This window comes from Serinus canaria, chromosome 2 (assembly GCF_022539315.1).
Source record: "Serinus canaria isolate serCan28SL12 chromosome 2, serCan2020, whole genome shotgun sequence".
NCBI lineage: Eukaryota > Metazoa > Chordata > Aves > Passeriformes > Fringillidae > Serinus > Serinus canaria.
This window is the reverse complement of record NC_066315.1, coordinates 146,502,553-146,526,695: the sequence shown is the minus strand read 5'-3', so window position 1 is coordinate 146,526,695 and position 24,143 is coordinate 146,502,553. Positions and strand designations below refer to the sequence as shown.

At 43.3% G+C, this 24,143-nt stretch overlaps 1 protein-coding gene across 1 annotated transcript in view; it reads left to right on the top strand.

The window, feature by feature from the left end:
* COL22A1 (collagen type XXII alpha 1 chain) overlaps positions 1 to 24,143 on the top strand; it is a 206,314-nt gene that overhangs the window by 17,832 nt on the left and 164,339 nt on the right. Inside the window, exon 3 of the mRNA XM_009090824.4 lies at positions 19,927 to 20,001. Coding sequence (XP_009089072.2) covers positions 19,927 to 20,001 — 75 coding nt within the window. The remainder of the gene's footprint in view (positions 1 to 19,926; positions 20,002 to 24,143) is intronic.

Sequence of the window (24,143 nt, the reverse complement as noted above, 5' to 3'; positions counted from 1 at the left end):
GTTGAAAAATATCTCCCACTCTCAAAGGGTCAAGAAAATTCTTCCTTGTTAAGATCCTAGAGAAGGTGGTGTCCTTTATTTTTTTTAAGGTTCCTTAGTTTGTCTCATAACTAAAGCATTAATTTCTATTTTGGAGCATAGACCTCTGTATTTATGCCCAGTAATATATTACTGCTAATAATTTTCCACAAACTAGTAGTGTGCAAGATAATAAGTGTTTAATTAACCAAACATCTGAGAAAGTATTAGACTGACTTGTCACAACTTTGTACAGCTATTTGCATATATTCTGAGTTATTTCTAGTGGGTCCAATGATTTTCTTAAGCTTACACAGCAGGGCAATAAAAGACCTCAGAAATAAACCTTGGCTGAGCAGATTTACACGTGGTGCAAATCCTCTCCTTGTGGGGTGCTCTGAAGATTTTCCATGAGAGGTTTGATGCACTCAAGTATAATGAAGATGCACATTGAGTCACAGAGATCCAACTCTTAGTCCTAAAAATCCTCCTGTCCTTCCAGCAGGGAAGGCACGTGAAACAAGTGCAGAAACTCTTAGCAGATGGTTCCTCACTGCTGGCTGTATGCAGAGGTTTTACCTGGGGGGGCAGGGGTGGGGGTGTCCCTACACCTTCTTCCTGTGCTCAGCACAGCCCAGCTCTCAGGATGGACCTGGCCTGGCCCTGCAGGGTTCTGGATGGTGTTTCTGCTCATGTGTGTTCCACTGCTCCCTGACAGGCACCTCCAGCGTGAGGCCAGGCTGAGGCTGTGCTGGTGCAGCTCAGGAACGGTGCAGGAGCACTTGAGGCTGTAATTGTGCAAGGCTGACCCTTTCATCTTCTGTCCTTTCCTTTTTTCTTCTCAATAATTGTCTCCCCTTCACCACAAAATGCACAGGAGAAGAACAGCTTGTCAGGAAAAGTGTTTTCTACCCGTAACTCTGTGGTGGATGAGAGGGAGAAATGCCAAGGAGAGGAAGTAAATTGATGTCAGTAAGTTCATAGTCACAGAGGTTGTTTTGTCTGTGCTTTCTCTTCCCCCACCACCCCTCATTATGGAATAAGCTCCCAAGTAACCTGCTATCACCAGAACAGAGGGAACTGAAGGCACCAAGGGCCCTCTCCCCTTCATCTGCTTTGTCCCAGGGGCTTGTGACTTTTCTCCTGCAGCTGGATGTGTCTTCCAGCTGAGCAGGGTTGGTCAGCCACTAAGGGGAAGGGGCTGGCTTCTCATCTTCTTGTGGATTTCTGGTGAAGAATGGTCACTGATGGAGGACTCCACAACTCCCATGGACTCAAGCATCCCCCACAATCTATCCTTTAAATAAGAAGTCTCTCCTGGAGTACAGACATCCTTTATTTTCTTCTCTTCTGGACTCAGTTCTTTTTATATCATCCACATTTTTTTTTTTTAATGTATGTGTATGCACACACATCCATATATATAACTGGAAGTGAATGGAGTGATTTTCTCTCAGTTAACACAAATAAAATCTAGGGAATGGAAACCACAGGGGTGGATAAACATGCTATTCATGCTGGGTGGATCTGTGCTCCCATGGGGGGAGGTGAGTGTCCCAATTTCAGAATAGTACAGACTGAGCTTTCATTAAATCATTACGTGTTTAATTATATATTTTGAATAGGAAAGTGGAAAGTAAAGACATGTTGATGATTTTGACATGTTGATGATTTTCCTAAGGTTGGTGGGACCCATGAAAGAGTAGCTGAAGCCAGTATAGAGAAAACATTGCCTGTGTGTTTTCCTGCTCTTGGGCTGAGCTTTTAATTTCACTTTCATCTGGAATTCCAGGCTGGATGCTAAGTTTTATCCTCCCTACACTTCTGGGTTTGTAGGTGAGGAGGAGCTCTGCTAGAGTGATAGCATGAAGAATTGTTAAATGTCACCAAGGAAAACAGCATTGTGCTGACTCCCCTGTGAGTCTGCCAAGCAGCATTTAACCTTCCCTGCTAGGCTGACTCATTCTGCTATGGCAGCTCTTTTTAGTGAAGGTGGAGCATAAAGTGATGAATTCCAGCTGTTGGATCCTCTCTGGGTTTGAATGGGCCAGCTCAGGTGTGGTTCATGTAAGGTTCGCCATGGCAACATTAACTCAAAAGCAATTACATTTAGAACTTTAATATAGAAATATGGAATGGGTTGGAAGGGACATTAAAGATCATCTCTTTCCATCTTCCTGCCATGGACAATGATACCTTTCACTGGATCAAGTTCCTAGAGCTCCATCCAGTCCAGCCTTGAACTCTGAGAGGGATGGGGCACCCAGAACCTCACTGGTCAGCCTGTCCCAGTGTTTCACCACCTTTAGAGTAAAAAGATAATTTTTCTAATATCTAACCTAAACCTAGTGTCTTTCAGTTTGAAGCCAATCCCCCTTGTTCTCTCACTCCAGGTTTTTGTAAAAAGTCTCTGTCCATCTCTCAGGTGTTGAAAGGCTGCAGTCAGGCCACCCCAAAGCTTTCTCTTTACCTTCTGAAGAATCCAAATTCTCTCCATCTTTCTAGGTGGAGAGATGCTCCATCCCTCTAATAACTTGGTGGCTTCATCTGGATCTGCTCCCACAGGCTGATGTCCTATCTACATATATAAAGAGGTTAATGCAAATAATAGATTGGATGTACATGTGCAGCTTTATTGTTGTCTTGACAGATGTGTGATGGAAGCTTGGGCTTGCTCAGTATTTGTGCAAGATGTCAAGAGAACCACGACACTGAATCTTATCTTTAAATTACTCTTTTATTTGGACTTGTACATAACCTTGCACTGACTAAGAAAATTCATGTGATATTAAATTCTGACAGTGGTAATGATCAAAACTCCCAAACCACCTGTGGAAGAATATATGATGAGATATGACTATCAGTACTCATCTTGCCTTTGGAAAGTTTGGAAACATGGAAATAGAGGGCACATCATCAGTGCTAAAATTTGTTGCACTGATTGTCTGAATCCCATCAGCAACACAAAAGTGGAAACTAGAAGCTGCTTCTGAAGGGACATGTAAGATTCATTTTTTCCTAACTGAGCATAGTTAATGCCTGAAGAAAGATCACCTATGGGGCTGGTAGAGTGTGCTCTGGCTTCTTTAAAATGTAAGCTGATGACTTTTTAAGAGATGAGGTCTTGTTCATCTCAGCCTCAAACTGCTGGCTTTAACAGCATTTTCTTCTGAGAAAGATTATTTTCCAAAAGAGCAGATATTGCTGTGGAATATGAGATGTCTGATGTTGTGTGCAAGAGGCCTTGACGCTGGTTATAGTTTTCTGTAGGTGTAAAATTTGTGAGTCTGGCAGACAGATGGAAAACAAGCTTTGCTGAGAGATCACCAATATATTTTCCTTGTGCTCTCTCCTAGCAAAAAATCCACCACAACCTCTCTATTAGACTCTGAGCTTTCAAACCTTGGAGGAAGGATATTTTAATCTTGAAATGTCTACATATATAGGAATGTTTGCAGCATCTTGGTCCTGCCATGGGTGGAAGATGGGAAGACAAACAAAATGGAAAATGTGGCCTTTGATTAGAAGGCAAACTGTGCTCTATTGGAGGTGATTAGAGACAAACTGTAAACTTTGTCTGGCTGTAAGGCTATAGAGTGATTTTCTTGTGTGGTGGCCTGGAAGGCTGCCAGGCTGTTTCTCAGTAACTAATCCCGAGTCAGTTATGGGCACAGAAAACAACACCACAAATCCAACACATTCCAGGGAAAGGGCTCAGACATTGATGGTGGTGATCCCTGCAGGGAACAAGTTTTCAATTTCCCAGCAGGAGCACCAGGTCTGTGTCACTCTCCCCAACCCATCTGCTTCTCAGAGAGGCAGTGGGAACAATTCAAGAGAAGCTGCCCTCGGATCATTATGGAGACAGTCAGTTCTGTGAGAAGCTAATGATGTGATGGCTTGTGAATGGCTGGGAAGAAACAGATCCAAGATGGATCAAGTCTAACTATCAAAAGGGCTCAGGGTTTCCTTGTCTCATTTCTTACCTCACATGAAAATTCCCTCTTTCTGTAACACCATAATAAATCATGTCCTGCCCAAAGACATGCAAAAACCTGTGTGGGCCTTTGTAAGATGGGGTCACTGCAATCTGGAAAGCATTCTGCCCATGACAGCCACCACTATGAGCTTAAGGCAGCATCCTATGAAGCTGAAACTACCAGTGTTACAAGTGACCACTGGTATATTCTTGTCTCCTTTGTGGGAGTTGTAGAAAGTGATAAGATCTCCCTGAGCCTCCTTTTCTTCAGGCTGAACACCCCCAGCTCCCTCAGCTGTTTTTTTATCAGACTTGTGCTCCAGACCCTTTCCCACCTTCACTGCACTTCTCTGGACATGCTCCAGCAACTCTGTAATCAATACTTGAGTAACTCAGCCAAATATCTGCTGGTTCTGGGTATGTCCATGTGAGCTCTGGGATGGAGGGAGCCCCTTTGAACACCCCAGCTCTCTCTGTGGATGCTTGTGCTGAGCAGCAGTGATGGAGGGCCCGACTCTCAATGTGCACACACAGTGCAGCCAGGAGAAATGCCACCCAGAGGGATGTCCTGTGTCAGCACAGGCCCTTGGAAGCCACACCACTGCCAGTAAAAGTCCTGGGCCCTGGCACTGTCCCACCACAGCCCATGGGACACTAGGTGGGATGGGTTTGCTCTGTGCTAATGAGCTCTTTCTAAACAATGACCTGACATGGTTCAGGGAATAGCAGAGCCCCAGGCCAGGAGCCTTTCCCTAATGGGCAGTGGGAATGTGGCATCCCAATTTTGGGTGGATGAGAGTAGGGAGAATAGTTTGGCTCTTCCTTCCTGCCCTCCTGGCCAAAGAATGAGTTTGGTTTGTATAGAGATATGGAAGTGCTGAGCATTGTGAGGCAGACAGGATGCTTGAATGGGGAAGCATTGGTCCATACTACACTATTTTGGGGTTGGTGGAAGTTTCCTCAGCTAGTCATAAATGCTGTTGCCGGTTTTTGTGTAGTGGCACAGCTATCAGGTTTGTAAGTAGTTATCAGGCAAATCACATTCTTCATGGTGGTTTCTTTTCCTGAGTGAATGTGGGATTTGGTACAGTGACCAGTGAAATCTCATCTGAGATGTTGCTGGGATGAGAAGCTCTGTGAAATAAAATTCTGAACTCATAGCCAAAGCCAAGAATGTGATCACAGAGTCAGAGAATCACTGAATTGTTTGAGTTGGAGGGGAAATTATAAGATCTTCTAGTTCTAACCCCCTGCTAGGGCTAGAGACACATTTGAGTCAATCAGGCTGCTTGAAGCCCCATCCCACCTGGCCTTGAACACTCCCAGGGATGGGGAGCCACAGGTTTTCTGGTCAGCCTGTACTAATGCCTCATCACCTTTATAATAAAGAATTTCTTCCTAATCCTCACATCTAATCTAAATTTCAGTTTAAAGCCTTTTCCCCTTGGCCTGTGACTACCTGCTCCTGTAAAGAGTTACTCTCCAGATTTCTTGTATTATGTGAAGGTTTCTATCTGCTTACCAAGCCAAGGCTGTCCTTGACCTCTCCACATGGAGAACTTGAGGCAGCTGCCTTTCCTACTTTCTGCTTTTACTTCTGTGTGATTTATCTAGATTTATCTTTGTTCACCTGAATGGCTTCACATCCTCAGACTGAGTTTTGGGGGCTCACAGCTGTAACAGGACACATTTGTTTGATAGCAGGCCTTGGTCATCAGGGATAGAGCTGACTTTGAGGTGTCCTGTGCTGTGCTTTCAGCTTTGTTTCTTTGTGATCAGCAACAGCCGCAAATGGGAGCACACAAAACAAAACAGCCAGCTACATTCCTCACTCATTTACATTGATCTAAAACCAGATTAATTTCACTTTAATGAATGAGCAACTAAGCAAGAGAGTTGGCCTATCACCATACTTTGTACTAATTAGTATTTTTCTTACTAGTGCCTGCAGAAAAGCCAATCTGTTTTGTATTCTGAGCTGAAAAACACCCTCTATGGTAATTTTCATCACTGGCATGTATGTCATTCCTCTGGGCTTCCGCAGCCTCTTAGAAAAACCTGTTGCAGGGCAAAATAATTTCACCAAGCTTCTGGTGCTCAGCAAGCGTGGGGCTCGGAGGGCTGGACATGCTCTCTGCCGTGGGGCCTTTCCTGGAATTTAGCTGGCCCCCATTTGCTCATGGCTGGGTTTTGTGGTAGCTGCTTTCCATGCAGAATAGCTCAGCTTTTGTGGCATCCCAGCAGCGTGAGTGGCAGCTGCGCTCCGCGGCGAGGGGAGCTCTGCCTTTGTTCCAGGGGAGGGTACTTGCTCCCAGTTATTCAGAGCCTCAATTAAAGGAGGCAAACTGTGGTTATTAGTTGTGCTCACTGGGGCAGAGCACAATGAGGTCGGCTCAGTGTGCAAGGGAACGCCCTGGATGGCTCAGGCAGCCCAGGCCTCCCAAAGACCCAGAGGGAAATGGGGAGGGGAAAAGGACAAAGCTTGGGGTGCTGGTGCCAGGCAGGGACACTGGGGCTAGAAGTGTCAAAGGCAGCCCTGCTCCCTGGAGGGGATGAGGGCGATGCGTGGGAATGGCACCGGTGCCAGCAGATCTTGGCAGTGGGGCCTTTGTTCACTGGCAGGATTTGCTGAGCTGATGGATCCCATTTCCATTGCCCCAGAGGAGAAGGTGGCAAGGGGCCAACTGGTCCACACTGGGACTTGTGCAGTGTGTTTTAGAGTTATTAAAAGGTTCTTTTAAGAAATGGATTAACTTCCTCAGCTCTGTTTTTCTGTCTTCTGCTTTCCCCTCTCATGTGTGTTCTGCATAATTTTTATAATGAACTTGCAGTCTTGCCACTTTGGGCTTTTGGACATGGCAATTATGCAGAATATTTATAATCTTATCAGAAAGTGCTAATGAAAAGCTTTAATGGGTCTAGTAATTTTCTTGCAGCAGATTTCACTCTTCCTTCCTTCACACAGAAAGTCCGAGCCCAGCATGTGCCCTGACACAGTTCTGCAAGCACAAACTCTTTCTCCCATGATCCTCACCTAGAAACAATTTCTTTTTCAGGTCAGCACTTAAAATATTCAATCCCAAAGTCAGTACCTCATCAAGCCATGCCAGATAAAGTCCCACAAGCCTCCACCACATTCACTTAAAGGCTCAAGCCTCTCTTTAAGAGGGGAGGAATCCCACATGCAAAAGGCAGCTGGGCACTTAGAATTCCAGTTCCTATGATAACATTAGCTCCTTCTCCAGTTCTCCCTCTGAATGGATAACATAGAACTGCAAGACAAACCTTGCTGAATAGGCAACTTCCCCAGGTAGTAAAGCTGAAATGTCATTTTTCCATCTTCCTTGAGGGACAGAATCTGTGACCCAGGTGAAATAACAGCTCTGATTGCTCAGTAGTTGCACAGATGCCTAACTCCTCTGGAGCATGCACCCACACCTTCTCCATTGCCTCTGGATTTTATGGACACCTGGAAATGACCCTGTAGGGTTGATTTTCTCTCTTTCTCCCTGATAAAAAACCAAAGCTGGTTGCTCTGTCCTTTACTGGGTGTTTGTGAGCTCTCCTGGCTGCTCTCTCTTTGTGTACAGAGACACATGGACGTCCCAGCCAAGCCTTGGCCCTGCTTTTATTTTGCCTTGTGCCCAACACACTCCCTTTTAAAGTCTGGGAAATAACTGCTAAAGAGCTCCAAGAGTTACTTTTTGAGGCATCAACTATACAGGTTAGAATCTACCTTTCTACCAATGCAGAAAGGGGTAGGATACCTAAGAAAATAGGTTGGATATTAGGAAAACATTATCCACTGACTGTTTAAGAACTGGAACAGACTTCCCAGGGAAGTGGTAGAGTCACCATTCCTGTAAATTAAAAAAAAAAAAAAATTAGTAGACTCTGTGATATGGTTTAATGGACATGGTGGTTAAAATGTTGGAGTCAATGATCTTGGAGTTCTTTAACAATCTTAATGATTCTGTGATTCAGTTCTTCTGCAGAACAGGGTTTAAAAAACAATAAAGAAGTAGAGTCTGGCTGGTTCTCAGTGCCTGTGTGGCTCTTTGGTGCAATGAGAGCATCTTCACTTCAGCACTGAACAAAGGTGAAACCCCCAAAGTGGCTGTGCTGGAGAGAATCCTTGTGGATCCCCACGCCAAGTGATGCTGACTGAGGATGCAGAACTGACTGTGAAATTCCACTTCTCATCTGTGCAGCCCCACCTGATGCAGCAATTCCCAGCATATCCTCTGCAGGAAAAAAAAAATCCAAGCAGAAAGAAATGAATTGGTCTTTGGCCTAAATTTGAAAGGCAAATTTCAGAGGTCCTTGGAAAAATTTAGGGATGTGTAAATAAAAAAAAAAAAATTAAAAACCCCAGGCTATGCAAAAACACTTTGTGGGGATCAGTTTTACTACAGAAAGCTTGCTGAACTGCTGCTGAGGCATCTGATACAGTACAGTAAATCTCCTTTCCTGAGGCCACAAGAATTTTTCTGAAACCCCTTTCCTTCTCAGGCTGGAGAAGAGCATGCACAATGAGCACCATGCTGGATGTTGTCCTTCAGGACTCATCAGAAGCTCTTGAGCTAATACATTGTACTTCTGCCTGCAATTTCATTTTATTTCAGATTGAAATGTCAATTCCAAATCTCTCATTCCTAGCTGACAGCAGGTAAAATTATCCCCCTCCCACACCATATACCCCTAGGTGCATGGGCTAGCAGACACTGTGTTTTGTAGGAAAAGAAAAGAAAAGAAACCTCTCAGAACTGATTTGGGATCTCTTAATTAAATGCCTGTCATAGGGAAAACACTAATTCATCAAGATCAAAACTTCTGGGCAAAACCAATTCAGATTAGTTTTTGGTCATGGAGAAAGACTGGGAAAAATTCTTTGAAGCTATTAAAATGCTTTATTTTAAACTTGAGGGGTTTTTTTTGAAGTGGAGAACTTCTGGGTTTTTTTCAAAATATCAATCACTTAATATGTTTTAAAAAATCAATGTAAACTATGTTCCCCTTTAGAGAGTCAGTGTGCTCAGCTCCCTGGAGGGGGACAATGGGGACAGGTACCACTGGGCTGACTTTGCAGGTCCTCTGGAAAGACAAATTCCCTCAGGCTGGGATGGCCCTTTGTGGCTGTGCAGCTGAAAGTTTTGCAGCATTAACTCATCCTGCCATGTCTGTGGGGAGGCTTGGGTTGTGCTGCTGGCAGACTGGCACAACAATAGCACAGTTTGATTCCAGGTACGTGAATAAGACAGCACAGGTGTATTACACAGTGTGGCAGCCCTGTATTAATGCAGAGGGCTTGATAAATGGGTTTTTCCTGGCACAAATAAACTTTTAGTAGGGATTGAAGATCTCAATACTCAGAGGTGGCAGGGCTATAGATGCTGATTGATACCCCTGTGCTTTCTTCCTCTTGTTTCCTTTCTTTTTTGTGCTCAGGTTTGATTCTTTCCCTTTTCCTTTCTTGTACAGTTGTCTTGTCTGAAATACCTTCTTAAACCTCCTCAAAAATGAGTGGTTGACATTTTTGAGCAGGGAAAACCCTGTCGGGAGAAAGGAAAGGGGAAATTGGCATTTGAATTATGTGCACCTGGCTTGAGTAACACAGCCCAGGTTGTGCCTGCTTTTATTTATTTATTGCTCACAAATCCTTATTTTCCAGGCCCCACTTGTCGCAGCTTTTGTTTAGCAGATGCCCTCAAAACCACTTCTGGTCAAGTTGCTTTTCTTTTGGCTGCTTTTGGGCTTCAGAGAGAGATTGCTGAAGTGCCCATGGGAAGGAAGCACCCAGATCTTATGGAAACCTCCTTAGAAAGTTTGGGCCTTGTGGCATGTTTGGGACTGGCAGGTGAATCAAGCTGTTTGGATAAAATTAACATAGGACTGAAGTTATCTTCCAAAATTTAAGTCAGAAGTGAACCCAGTGCTTCCAACCTGTCTATTTTTAGGTTTGTCTGAAAGCTGGAAAACCCAGATAGGCTTCTAAAATCTCTAAATCTGTTAAGACCTTTGCAGATTTCAATGGTCTGTTTAAACTCTTTGGAAGTAAAAAAGTGAACACTGGGCTTGCCTCTGCCACCCTTCACTCATTTTGAGTAATTTCTTTTTCTTGGTGGACTCTGTAGCCCCCTGGAAGGCAGAGAGGGAGCTCTGAGAGCCAGCAGCTTGTGGTGGCACTTGATCTTGGACAAGTCCTTTTTCCTGATGATCAATCATCCTCAAGCTGTTTCCATGGGTGTCCCCAAGGTTTAACCCCATGAAGATTATCAGATGGATGTCTTCCTCTTAAAGGATCTCTTCTGAAGAGCTGTGCCACCACAGAAGTGTCCCACTGCTTTTTCTGGCGGCTCTTGGGGCTGGCACATGCCTGCCACTACCTTCTGCCTCTTTGTGGCCAGTTCCATGCCCTGCCCAGGAAAGGCCAAATTCAGCAGGATGTGGATGTGGACAGCAACCAGACAAACTGCTGGGTTTGCTGAGGTGCATCCATAAAATAGCATCCTTCAGCCAGGGTGTGATTTTAACCTGGCTCCTTCTAAGAGGAAACTAGAGTCACTTACTTTTCCTAAACCCTCTCCATTTTGCAAAGGAGATGCTACTGTTCCTTACAAAACAAAACCAAACTCTTAGCCAGAGTCATGTCTTCTATTTATACAGAAATTTCTTTGCTTTCCTCTTATATATATTTATATTGCTGCTGGTCAGAGTCCCAAAGCCACAGTTACAGTAGCCCCCAGAAATACCCACATGGAAGAAGATACTGTTCAATTTGCTGTCATATAATTACACCAGAAGAGTAATGGCAGTCAGAGCCCCTCTTTAAACTCATCCTTGAGCTATATTTCTCTCTTGGAAGTAATTTGAGAACAGCTAGTGTATATTTATTGATCAGCTGAAAAGCCATGAGCTTTGAAACAAGTTGCTTCTAATTAATTTACTTTTGGAACTACTGTGAGGGAACAGAATGCCTTACCTGGATTTCTCGTTGTTATTCTGGACAAGTAATTGCTTTTACAGAAATTAAACAAACAAAATAACATTTGTGGTCTGCTGAGAATTTGCTTTAAAAAAAGAAATCAATTATAAACTGTGACTTGGCATCTCAGCTTTCTGGCATTGCTCAGAGGAGGAGAGTCCACGCTCTTGTCTCTGTGTTGTGGCACATGGGAGGATAATGGACAGACTGTCTTGTCCCTCCAGCCAGCAGTGGGAACTGATGGCTTCAGCAGATCTGTAGCTGCAGCGCTCCATTGGGCTCATCTGGGGAATGTGCCTTTGGTGAATGCCCAGTGCAAGTGAGATTGATGGGGTTTTATAGCAGAAATTCTGTATTGTTCCTATTCAGTGAGAACCAACCTACCGGAGCTTCACACCAAGTTTATTTTTAATCATCCCAGTCGTTTCAATTACAGGGCTAACACAGAATTGCTATTTAAAAACAAATAAAAACCCCACTTCTCATATGCTGATGGCATTTTACAATGTTTGAGTCCATTGTAAAATCAGTCATTGCTGCAAGAGATTTTTGCAGTTTTTGCTACTGCTGCTACCAGCTCCCTGTTGTGAAATTTGCTGCTGGCAGAATTTTGCTTCCATATTACTTAGCACAGGAGTAAAAAATAAGAGAGATCTGCTTGAGTTTGTGAAATGCTTCTCCTATTTCTACAAACAGCATTTGCATGTGTGGTACTGATCTCTCTAAGTTTTTAAAGGAGTGTAAAGCACAGATGTTTTACCTTGGGTCTTCTTACACACCATAGAAATCTCACTGTTCATTACACAGGTGGATATTGGAATTTATCCATGTCCAATGGTGCAAAATCCAAGAATATAAAAACTTTATTTTCTAAACCTTAGAGAGTGAGAAGGAGAGAGAGAATGATATAATTTTTTATGCTTGGCAGTTCTGTGGCTGTGAGATGGTGGGCAGGTGAGACAATCTACCTGGAGTGCTTTCTGTTCCATCCACAGACTGCTCATTCCCACCTGTACCCCCAGAGAGGCCCTTTGTGCTGATCTCTTCTTTCTGTACTCTTGGGATCCTCACTTTGGCGGGTGGGGTGGCTTTGTCTCCCCACAGCCAGGCGAGTGTACCTTTGATCTTTGCTCTTTGTCTGGGACACAAGGCCAAGCAGGAAACCTTTCTAGCCTTGCAGCACCCTGTTCTCTCCAGCCTCTGAGGCACAGGGAGCAAACACCTAAAATTGTGCCAAAGAGCCCAGCAGCTGCACCAGGAGTGACATGTTCCATCTGTGCCAAAAGAGTAGCCACTGGGGCAGGGCTTGCTGCTGTGGCTGCTGGCTCCTGGAGGCTGTGATCCAGTTCAACTCCACACTGTCATCCTGTTAAATATTTTATGGGCCATTAGCATGAAGACATGCTCATGGCAATGCATCTGCTAAGGCAATGGTTGGCCACTCAGGAGAATTGGTGGCTCACTCCAGTCAAGGACACTTAGCATGGTGAAGCTTCACCTCTTTCCCAAAATGAGAGAAGACTTGTGTCCCAGAGCAGCAATCAGCTCCTGGCCTGGATGGAGAGCAGCTGCTAATTGCTTTCCTCAAAACCTTGTGCTGTTTGCTGACAAGCTCCTTGGCACACAGTCTCTGTGTTTGTTTGGGGGCAGACACAAGCAAATTAGCTTAGAAGTGCCAAGGCCTGATGCTATTTTCATAGTTCCCAGAGTGCCACTTATTCCCTGTGGGAGCATGTGCAAATTAATTCTGTATGCTGCTCACTTAAATGGTGCTAATTGCATCAGTCCCCTGACAATATCCTTCTGCTGCCAGTCATACTATGAGTTTCTAGCATTTGTGTGGGTGCATTAGAGGGGGAGAGGTTCTCTGAGCACCCTGCAGTGCAGGTATCCTTTGGAAAGATGAGTCCTCACCAAGATTCAGGAACTTCTCTAGAAAATTTTGAACAGCATCTGAAGCTGACTTTATGGTTGGATTATAGGGTCAGCTTAGGGATGGGGCTGATGGGCTGTAAAGGATTCCCTGTGCTGATGGAGGTGTGTAGCTGTCCCTTGTGTGCTGTTGGGGTGGGAGCACCTCTAGGAGCATTCTTTTTTGGAATCAAGTTCCAGAGCACAGGGCAGAGAAAAAGGAAAAATAAAAGACATAATTGATAGTAACAAAGGAGAAGAGAGAGATGCTTGGATCCAGGGTGAGAAGATGGTATAAATGCACAGTGCAGCCTGCCACATTGTGGGGAAAACAGTATTTTTCACATCTCTCCAATGTGAAACTCCAGTGTGAGGCAAGACTGGAACAAAACTGTAGGAGAAGAATTTAACTTTTTTTTTTATTATTTACTTTTTCGCTTTCAAAAGGACTTCAAGTCTGCAAATGCCAGAACTCCCTGCATTCCTGCTGTCCCTGATTAAACAAGACACACTGTTGCTTTGCTGTGCATGCAGCCCCTTCCCACTTTCCCATTTGCACTGAATGCATTTAAGGATTGGTGGCCTGTGACCACAAAATCAATTAGCATTGTTGCTTTTGATCTGTATTAGAGAGCCCCTAGCCAAGGATGATATTTATGGGCTATATCTGAACTAGTGACTGTAAATGTGGCCAGAAGCATTCCAGGGCAGTGGAATGCACTCCTCTGCCCTGGGGTCCAGCATGTTTCTCCCCAGGCAAGCTGACACTCCACTGGAACATGTCTGGGGCCCAGATGGGAACTTGCAGCATGCCAGGGAGTGCTCCTGGTCAGCAGCCCTCTGGGTTTGGAGGCTGAGACCATTTGCTAGCAGAGATATGGGCTTGAACATGCCTTGGCCTCAGTGCCCAGGAATGCACCCAACCATGCTTGTTTTAATTGGATGGATGTAACTCTGGTGCCTTTGATACATGTCTAATTTGGGAACTGTGTGTTCCTAGATTTCCCCTAGAAACAATGGGAAAATAGTGGCTTTTTCAGGGCTACATCAGGGCACCTAAATTTGGTTTCTGCTCTGAATTGCTCTTTGAAGGAGCCCTGCTTCTCCATTCTGTAGAAAGAGCCTTTCAAAGAAGAGTGTGCTCTTGCCTAGACCTTAAATGAGTGTTGCAGGGGAGCTCTCTGGGGTATGTTACCCTGCAGAAATTTTTCTTACTCTCTGTGTGGAACACACCATCTGCTGAACAGTGCCAGCACTGAATGGATGGTCACACAGAAATTCACTTTTTCTGGCCATTGTGCTGGAAAAGGGGAGGGAGCCCTGTGGACACAGATCCCCAGAGTCCCACTGCAGTCACTTGGGACTTTCTCAGCAGACAGGGGAGCCTGGGGAGCAGTTCAGCTGGGCACTGGAGCATGTTCAGAATAATGTTTTCGTGGAAAAATGTGACAGCTTTATGAGGAGTAGGGGGGGCTGTGGCTGTGTTTTCTCCAGCTGAAAGCTGTGCTGTGGTGAGGGTTTGCTATTCCCTTTTCATTTCACCATCAGCATTTATGAGCTCTACAAGAGAGCTGGAGAGGGTTTTTTGGCAAGGGTTTGTAGTGATAGAAAAAGGGTAATGGTTTTAAGTTGGAAGAGGGCAGGTTTATATTAGATACCACAAAGAAATTCTTCACTGTGAGGGTGGTGAAGTACTGGGACATGTTGGCTAGAGAAGCAGTGGATGCTGGATCCCTGGAAGTGTTCAAGGCCAGATTGGATGGGGCCCTGTGAAACTTGGTCTAGTGAAAGGTGTCCTTGCCCATGGCAGAGGGGTTGAAAACAGAGGATTTAAGGTCTCTTCCAGCCCAAAGCACTCCGTGATGCTCTGATTCTATCACTGTAGTGACAGAGAGCCTTTGTGTGAGAGCAAATATGGAAACCTCATCCAGCATCACTGCAGGCATTATGTCAAGGAAAAAAGACAGAACCAACCTTGGCTTCAGCAGCCACAAACAAGTGATTTTCCTGGCACTGATGGACTTCAAACCCCATGGTGTGAAGATTCAGTGTGATTTCAGAAAGGAAAGGAGAGTTGCACAAGGCATTAAACTGCAAGGTGTAATCATATAATTGCTGTGAGGCTCTGTTGTACCTACACCTTGCTACAAATTATAATGTTAGTACAGACACTATTGCAGTATCATTACACTGTCAGGACTGCCTGCCTCTGTAGCTGAAAAAAATGCCACATTTTTCCTTATAAATTTGTTTCCATGGTGGGTGGCACTTTATGGATTGTGTTATTTTCAGGGAAAGAATATCTGACAACAAACATTTGCCACAAAATACCAGTTAATATGGGCAGAGAGTGGAGGCATTCTTTCAAAAGATGCATTTTTAAAAGAGTGAGGGGGAAAAAAAACCCTTAAATTTGGAAGCTATAAAATGGTCTATGTGTGATGTTTTATAAAAGAAAAGAACAAATAAAGGTAGTACTATATATAGGAGTCATCAACTGACTGCAGGGAATTAAATGTGCTGGAGGAAGTGCAGCACAGAGAACCGCCTGTGTAATTAAAGAACAGAGCTAATGGGCTCTGGGAAAGCTCCTCTGAGAAACTACTTTCATGAAATATTCTTGACTTTAGGAAAAAAATTTTCTCACCAGGCCCCTTCCCCTTTAAGTGCAATCTTCAATGGGAAAATTATTTCAATGCAGAAAAAATTTGCAACACTATCTACATTGCATAAGAATATGAAACCCACCCACTCCTTAACCCAAATTTCTCTTTCTCACCAGGCTGTCTGCCTGTAAAGTTTTCTGCCTGTAAATTTTTGGCAGACAACTTTTAGGGAAGCCTGTATTGGCCCTGCATTGCCTTATTCATGGGCAGGATTACAAGGGGCTAAACTTCAATGTCAGGGGATGAGACATCTCAAATATTGGGATTGGGAGTATCACACCTTTTGAGAGAAACTAGAGAATTTCTCTTGTGGGAATGGAATAATGATGGAGATTCTGTGTCTAAATGTCTGCCAGTGCACTGGGTGCTGCTGAGATTCTGGAATCCTGAAATTCTCAGTCTGGAAAGGAAAAAAAAAAAAAGAAACATGATAATAAATAATGTTTGCTTTAACCTTCTTGTGTTTCCATTCTCACCTCTCTACTTTATTCTTGTGGAACTTGACAGCTACACATGTTCAACATTCATTATACACCAGTCCCCAGAGGAGCCCTTGGCAGCTGAGGGTTTGCTTATCCTTGAAAGAATTAAAATGAAAAGCAAGAAACTGTTTCAGCAGAGTCCCATGGACACAAGGATGGAAAGCTGGCAATGGGGATTTGTGTTTCCACTTTACAGAGAAGGTTTCTCTATAGAAAGCCTTAAGGGGCAGCAGAATCACACCATTCCTGGCCAGGAATTGCTATAACACAATAGTCTTCCTTTCCTTTCCTTTCCTTCCCTTCCCTTCCCTCCCCTTCCCTCTACCTACCTGCTTTTGTCTCTACTCCTTTCTCATTGTCTTTTATTTTCCTTTTTGTTTTCTATCCAGTTTCCTTGAATTTCTTTTGAAATGGCTTGGAGCCAAAGAAACTCAAACAATCAGATCACTTTCCAAACTTGCAGCCCAATGGTTACATTTTAATTGCAATAGGTTATTTAATGTTATTTTAGTGTTAGTGAATGTTCCTGGGCCAACACATTCTTCTGACATGTCTCTTTGCAGAACGTGTACTCTATAGGACATATTGTCTCTTGCTTTTAAAATATTTGAGAGCTTTAGGATCTTTAGGATTTTTTTTTTCTTAGGGAAGTTTCTGAAAAAATGATGTTTGAAGGTATAAGTCCCTCCTCATCAAACATATCTCAGTGTGATTTGCTTACAGAAAAGGGGGGATCTGCAGTTGAATTATTCTCAGAAATGCTTCTTTCAACAAGAAACTCTTACAAACCAAGGACACAGGGGGTTCCTGGGCTGCCAGTGCCCATGGGCAGCTCCTGCCCAGCCTCTCACACACCTGCACCCCCAGGTACCTCTGGGCAGGGCTGCTCTCAGTCCCTTCCCTCCCCAGCCTGGATGGATACCAGGGGTTGCCCCGACCCAAGTGCAGGCATTCACATTCTCTGAAAAAATCCCTTTGCCCAGGGTTTTTCTGCTGGGAAGCTGAGAAGCCTCAGATAAAAAATGAAAACAATTCTTATCTCATTTGCTTCTCCTCTGTTTTGCTCATGTGGAATGTGTTGGAGATTGTTTACCCACATGTGATTGTTCCATTGGATTCTGGTGTGAGTTGTTTTGACTCTTTGGCCAATCAGTGCCAAGTTGTGTTGAGATTCTGGAAAGAGTCTCAAGTTTTCATTATTAACTTTTTAGCATTGACTAAGTATCTTTTCTTATTCTTTAGTGTAGTTTAGTATAGTATTCTTTAATATAATAAAGTACCATAAAGTAATAAATTAGCCTTCAGAGAACATGGAGTCAGACTCATCATTCCTGCCTGCCACAAGGGTCCCTGCAAATACAGCACAGCACCAGCACCTGGTCTTGTTAAACCTGATGAGATTTCCATGAGCCACTTCTGGAGCTTGTCCAGGTCCCTCTGGATGGTCCCATCCTTCAGGTGTGTCAACAGCATCACTCAGCTTGGTGTCATCTGCAAATTTACATTCTCAGAGCTTCCTAGTCCCTCCACTTATGGGCCTTTGAAATGTTGATAGTGTAAGGCTATTAGAAGTTGAAAAATGGTCCATATGTATAGGTATAGAGCAATTTTCCTGATTTCACCCACAAAAAAATAACATTTGATATTGAAGCCAGTGAATAAGGTATTACAGAGAAGGAATTAATATGTATCCCTATACAAGAAGTATAATTTTATGAGAAAGAGGTCATTACTAACAAAACTAATTTTCTTCTGTGGAGTTACAGTTTGGTTGATATGGTAACTACCTTGATAAAATACATTTGTTCTTTAATAAAGAACATTTTTTCTTAGGCATGGTTACTATGTTTTGAATTGCATTTGCATTAAAAAGTACCACTCTACAATGGATTAAAAGCTGACTGATCTCATGTAGCAGGTGTCAGTGGAAAGTCATCATTCCTGGTGCAACTGTAAAAGAATATTTAGCACTTCTGTGCTATTAAAAATTTCCATGAACCCCATGGATATAAATGCAAATTCTTTGCTGATAAAAATTTGGATAAAGCAAATGATTGACAGAATATTATAGAAGGTTGCAGACAAGAAAGCAGTTTTAAACAATACATATTTAAAGGCAACTGCAAGCAGAGGATGTAACAACGAGCAGAGGCTGAAAGCTCAGATCAGTCAGCTGTACTTTCTCTTCTGTAAATCTGTAAAGATTTACAAATTAGCAGAGCCTTAGCTGCAGTGCAGATTTTTTTACTCTCTCTGCCATTTTCAGTGGGTGCTCATTGCTGCAAATCCTCTGAGCATCACAAGTGTTTACTCAGAGTTTTGCCTGGCAGTAGCAGAAAAAAATGGGCATAAATGCTCTTTGACACTAAAATGTTCACCTGTGTCAGGGGTTTCAGAAAGGCTCCAACAGAAGGAGGGCAGCTTTGTCTTGCCTTCACAACAATACAGATCTGGGTGCGGCAATGAGACCTGGTGGCTCCTTGGGACTGATGGATGTGCTGTCAGTCCAACACTCTGCTCCTTTGGACATACAGAGATGTGCTGCTAACTTGGATGGGAAAGTACCAACTTAGTCTGAGCCTCTGTGAATTATTTTGTGGCTGGAAAGACACTGAAAAGTGAGCATTGCAATAAACTTCTTTCCCTTTGCCAGCTATTTATTGACAGCTATTTATTCTAAGCATTCCTTAGATGCAGGCAGTAGGGGAGGAGTTAAAAGGAGCACAGGATGTTTGTAAAATACAGGCAAAAGTGAGGCTACAGTTCTTTAAGAGGTAATAAAAGATTGTCCCTATAACTATCTGCCCATGTGAAAGGTCCCTTCCACACTTTTTGAAAGCCCTTTTAATGGAAGTTGCTATAAGGTCTTCCTGGAACTTTCCCTTCTCCAGGCTGAACAACCCAAGCTCTCTCAGCCTGTTTTCACAGGAGAGGTGCTCCAGGCCTCAGTTCATCTTTATGGCCCTCTAATAAGTCCAGTGTTATACATATAATGATATCTATTTGTTATTGTTATTGTTGTTGTTACTATTGTTATGGTTGTTTTTTTATTGCTATAATTATAATATTGAACATGTACAGACCTGATATCTCCACCAGTTCTTCTCATTAAAATGATCCCTTGAGCTACCTGTCCCCATTGTTTACAAGTGTGCAATAACCTATTGATCTGGGAAAAGAAAGCATAAATAAAAGTTATTTCAAAGATTTGGCGGGAAAGGGGTGGATATGTAGACAGTTCTCTGTGGAAAAGCATTTATCTGCAATTGTGCTGACACTAATTGGGAGCATGAGAAATGGCTGACAAAGACTGGGTATTTTCACGACTTTCTATAACCTGTGTGTAGGGGTGAATACTCTGTAAAGTTTTAGTCATCTTACTCCAACTTCTGCTTGAACAAAGTCAGGGAGGCTTTCCAGAGTAGGAGCTGTCCTTCCTGAAAAGTTTGGGCAGCACCCCAACGTCAGCTGGCCTTTCAGAACTTCCCTTCCTGACAAGCTGAGAGTGGAAGCTCGTTCTGTATTTTCCCAAGTTTTTTTGTGACTTTCATGCAGATCTACAGACTGGAGAAAGACACAAACCCAGAGTGTTGTCCCAGCTGATGGAAAGGCTCAGTTCCTCTATTCTCCCTTCCTGTCTGGTCAGGCAGAAAAAAGGTCTGAGAACCAGACATGGTGTACTGGGTTTTTTGTCCATCATGAAATTAGGCTACAGGGGAGAGGAAGGGTATTTAGGATGTGCAGATGGGATGCAATTATTGCTGAGGTGCCACGTGCAAGTTCTGAACAAAACCCAGGAGATCAGATCAGCCTTTGTTAGTTCTGCAGCTTCCACAAGGATGTGTTTCCTTGGGGTAATTTTGTCCTGGTCCTTTTTCTTTTCAGATGTCCTGTGTCCAAATGTCCACGTGGAAGGAGACCGGTTCAAACACACCAATGGGGGCACTGATGAGATCCCAGGTAAACAGACACTCGTTCTGCTCTCCCTCTGGGAACTGAAATAGCACAACTGTACATGTGTGATGCTCTGATTCATTGCACTTTTCCTAGATGGAATTTTCTTATTCCAACACATGTTCAGTGGTGAAAAAGTGTATTAGAAACTGTGAGATAAATGAGTTATCTGTTGACAGCCAACAACAAATTAATCACAAACTTTCTTTTGATATGGCATCAAATTAAAAAGCCAGTGGAGCTCAGTGGAGTGCAATAAGCCTCAGAGATAACTTTTTTCTCACCACTGCACATTTAGTGAGTTTTAATGTCCATTTATTTGATCTGTGATTGCTGTGGAAATCCAAGCACAGTAGTAATTACCACTGGAGAAAGGTTTATGTGTGCATTTATATAAATAAAAGATTTTCTGAAGCACTGGTGAGAGATCAAGGGGAAATACAGTCTGGTGATAGCTCTGCTTTTCTGTGAGCTCTGATTTATCTTTTCAGCCAGCTGAAAGACTTAATGTCAGATATTTGCATGGGCTGTGCCTCTTTTCTGGCCTCCCAAGACTGCTTGAGCTGCTGGCAGAGAAAAGGTGCCCATCAAGGTTGCATTGGGAATAATTGTGACTGACCCAAGGACATAAGCCACTGCAGTGGGAGGCTGAAGGTTCTTCTGCAGCTTGATTATGAGTAGAAATGCTCAGTGTTTGGCAGCTTTGCTACTCATTCAGAATTTTTTCATTGGAGGATTTTCACTGCCTGCACAAAATACCAGCTCCAACTGTGCTGTCTGTGGGCAGCTTCTTTTGGCTGCATTCTGATTAGATCTGAGCCTGTGATAATTTTGGATGGTAACATATTTTGTGACCATTAGACCGAAGCAGATTATCCCCAAACACCTATTTTGAATTGCTGTCTGTTGCTGGGTCTTGCATTAACCTGTCCTAAAAGTCCTCCTGTCTCTGGGCTGGCAAACTTTGGAGCAACTCAGCCCTCCTGAGTCTGAATGAATCTATCTGCAGTGGAAGCTGCTGCTCAGAATGAGTAGGAGGATTGTGCCCCTTCTCAGATGATCACCTTCTATGTGATTCTTTCCAGAAGAATGGAGCTACAAGTGGATTCCTATTTCCAGTTCATGTTTACCTGAATTTTGATTCAAGTGCTACCTAGTAGACTCTATGCTTTTATTTGACTTCTAAAACATATCTTTTGTTGAGCAATGTACAGGACAGGAATCCCAATTCAGATCTGGCACCAAAGTTTTGGGTAGAGTGGGGTGTACATGCTTATATGCAGTAATATTTACATATGTGTGTATATATATATATAGACTCAAGTAATATTTTGGAGGTATTTTTTCCTATTATCTTTAAGTCCCTCTTCCCTCCTAGGAAAGAAGTCAATATTCAGAATGTTGAGACGTTCTTTTATGTTCAGAACATAAAAGAAAACTTTGCTGTCTTAGATCTGTATGTTAGTTCGGGTTGGAAGGATCCCATGGAAATCATCTAATTCAAACTCTCACTCAAAATGGGGTGTCCTTCAAAATTTGGCCCATTTTAAAATTATATCAGATGTCTGAGGACCTTGTAGAATTGAGTTTTCAGTTTCTCTAAAGATGGACACTTCACAGATCCTCTGGGCACTCTTTCAGTTTGGTCAGTATCACAGTGATTTTTTTTTTCTCCCACCACATTAGGGAATTCCATAAGCAGAAATTAATTTTTTTGCAACATCTGGTCAGGCTGATCATTCAGAGCTGTCATTTATTTGACCTAAGGGATATCTGTTCACTGTAAATGTTTACTGTTGCATTCAGTGTCTTAACAACAGATTAGTTACAGCATTTAATTAAAAGTGACAACTTCAGTCCCTCACCACCAATGCAGAGGATTGTAAAAGGCTCCTGACTGCTCCAATATGGTGGGAAAATTACTTATTTTTCATCTTGTTACTGGTGATCAGGAAAATGTGTGCCTCTTTCTTGGAAAAAATGGAAGAGATAGGGTGGGTCTGCTAAGGATTGTTGTGCTGCTGGAGATGGATCATATAAATCAAAGTGCTGTTCCACTCCTTATGTGCTCCTTACTTACTCCATAGCATCTTCTGGAGACTCTGGGCTCCTGGGTCTGATTCTAACAGAAGAACCTTACCTTCTTCCAGCTGAACTGGAACATTTCAGTTGGCTTACTGTGCTGTGCTCCCATTCCAAAAGGGTGTGTTGTGCTGAAAGGCTTCTGTGTTCCACCCCAAAGGGGACTGCACTTGAGCTGTGAGGCACAGCCTGTGTCCTGCTCCCTCACTCTTGGAGGGAGGCTCAGCTCTGGGATGGCTGTGGGTGACAGCACTCAGGGGGAGGCTGTTCCTCTGCCACCCAGCTCCTCACGTGGACAAGGATTTCGAGTTTACACCTGTGCCTTGTGCTCCTCTAGGAACCAGAACTGCTCCTTGCCCAACAGGCCCCTAACACTGAGTTTCAGTGCTATACCATGCACAAATTTGGTTATAGGTGGACACAAAGTGCAATCTCATGGAGTAAAAGTTGCAGTAAATCTCATTTTGGGGACAGAGAAAACAGATCTAAAATCTTAGATTTAACACCTTTTCCTTTCTCAGATAGGGAAAAGACCTGAGAACTGAGGGTCAGAGTGCCAAAAATCTTTCTGAGGATTTTAAAATTCTTTTTTCTTATATTTTTATTGTTTGAAATGCAGCAGCAGAAGGCTCAGACAATTGTTTCACACAAGGCATCACCAATTCCAGCCCATTCTTGCCTACCCTACCTGCATACAAGTTAAATCATGACCTGCTACATTTAGTTCTGTGTTTGCATTTAAGTGGATGAATTGAGTCACTCTGTATAGCAGAAGTAAAAATAGAAGCTAAAACACAAAATGAGCTATAAAAGGAGGAATTCTGTGAGATAAAGGGAAGCAATGGTGTGGCTGAGGTGGAAGATTCATGGGATTTTGTGTCAGAGGCTGAGAATAGGAGTGAGGGTAGTGAGGGTGGCTCCATGCAGATTCAAATAACTGCATTGAAAAACCCCATTGTGATCTGGAGAAGAGCCAAAGCTCTAAACTGGTATTTTCCTTTTAAAAGACAGATGATTTTGGTTTTTTAGACAAACTGGACTAAGCCAATCACATCTATCTGTTTTGTTGAGTACTGCATTGAAAGGCACTGCTAAAGTGAAAAATGGTAGATAAATAAATCTAAAGTGAGCCAGAAACTGCCTGGCCAGGAGACAATCAGAAGTTTCTAGGAAAGGGAATAAAGAGTTAGAGTGTGTGCAGTGATGAAGTCCTTCAGGGTCCAGTTTTAGGTCTAATCTCTCCTGTGAGTTTCCACTCTATGGATTGGGATCAATGGCTCCAAAACCCAGGGATTTTTTTCCAAGTAACTCAATCAGTTTAAAAGGCCTGTTTTGGTAGGTATGGACCAATATCAGGGCTATAAACTATAAACTCCTCCCTGTGTGAACTGATGGGGTCTTGGTCAGCAGCTGTTTGGGCATCACAGTTCTGTAGAGCTGGGGAAATACAAACGTTGTTACTGGACAAGGTAGAGAAAGGAAGAATTCCTCGAATGTACAAGACTTTTGGTTACTGCTCATCTAGAAAAGTTTGCTCAGACCTTAGTTCAGGAAAGATGGATTCAGCCTTGAGGAGCTCTTAATGTGTTCAGGGGCCAAAGAGAGGCAATTAAAATCCTGGGTTCGGTTAATCTTGCAGTGTGCAGGTGGAAAGGGGAGATAATATTGCTCCCTGCTAATAAATCAGGAGAACAGCAGGAGGGAGATGGGGGAGCCACTCAAGCTGAAGGACAAAGGCAGCAATAGGAAATGACTGTCAGCTGTTTAAGACACACATCCAAGACATCAGAGGAAGGCTGAAGCTGTCAGAGATATGAAGCACTGGGACAAGAGGTGAAGTAGCACTGATGGAGACAAGCAATCAGTGATGGATAGTCCTGAGTCCTCTCAGAGCAGAGGTTTGTACTCTCTGACCCTCTGGTCTCAAAGCATTTAAATAAGAAATCTCCAGCTGTAGCACTCAGGAAAGGCTGTCACAGTGAAATGGGGTTGCATGAGCAAGAATAGATAGGCAGCTTTACTCTACTACTGAGAGAATTTTGTCAGTAAAGTGAAGCAGCATCTGT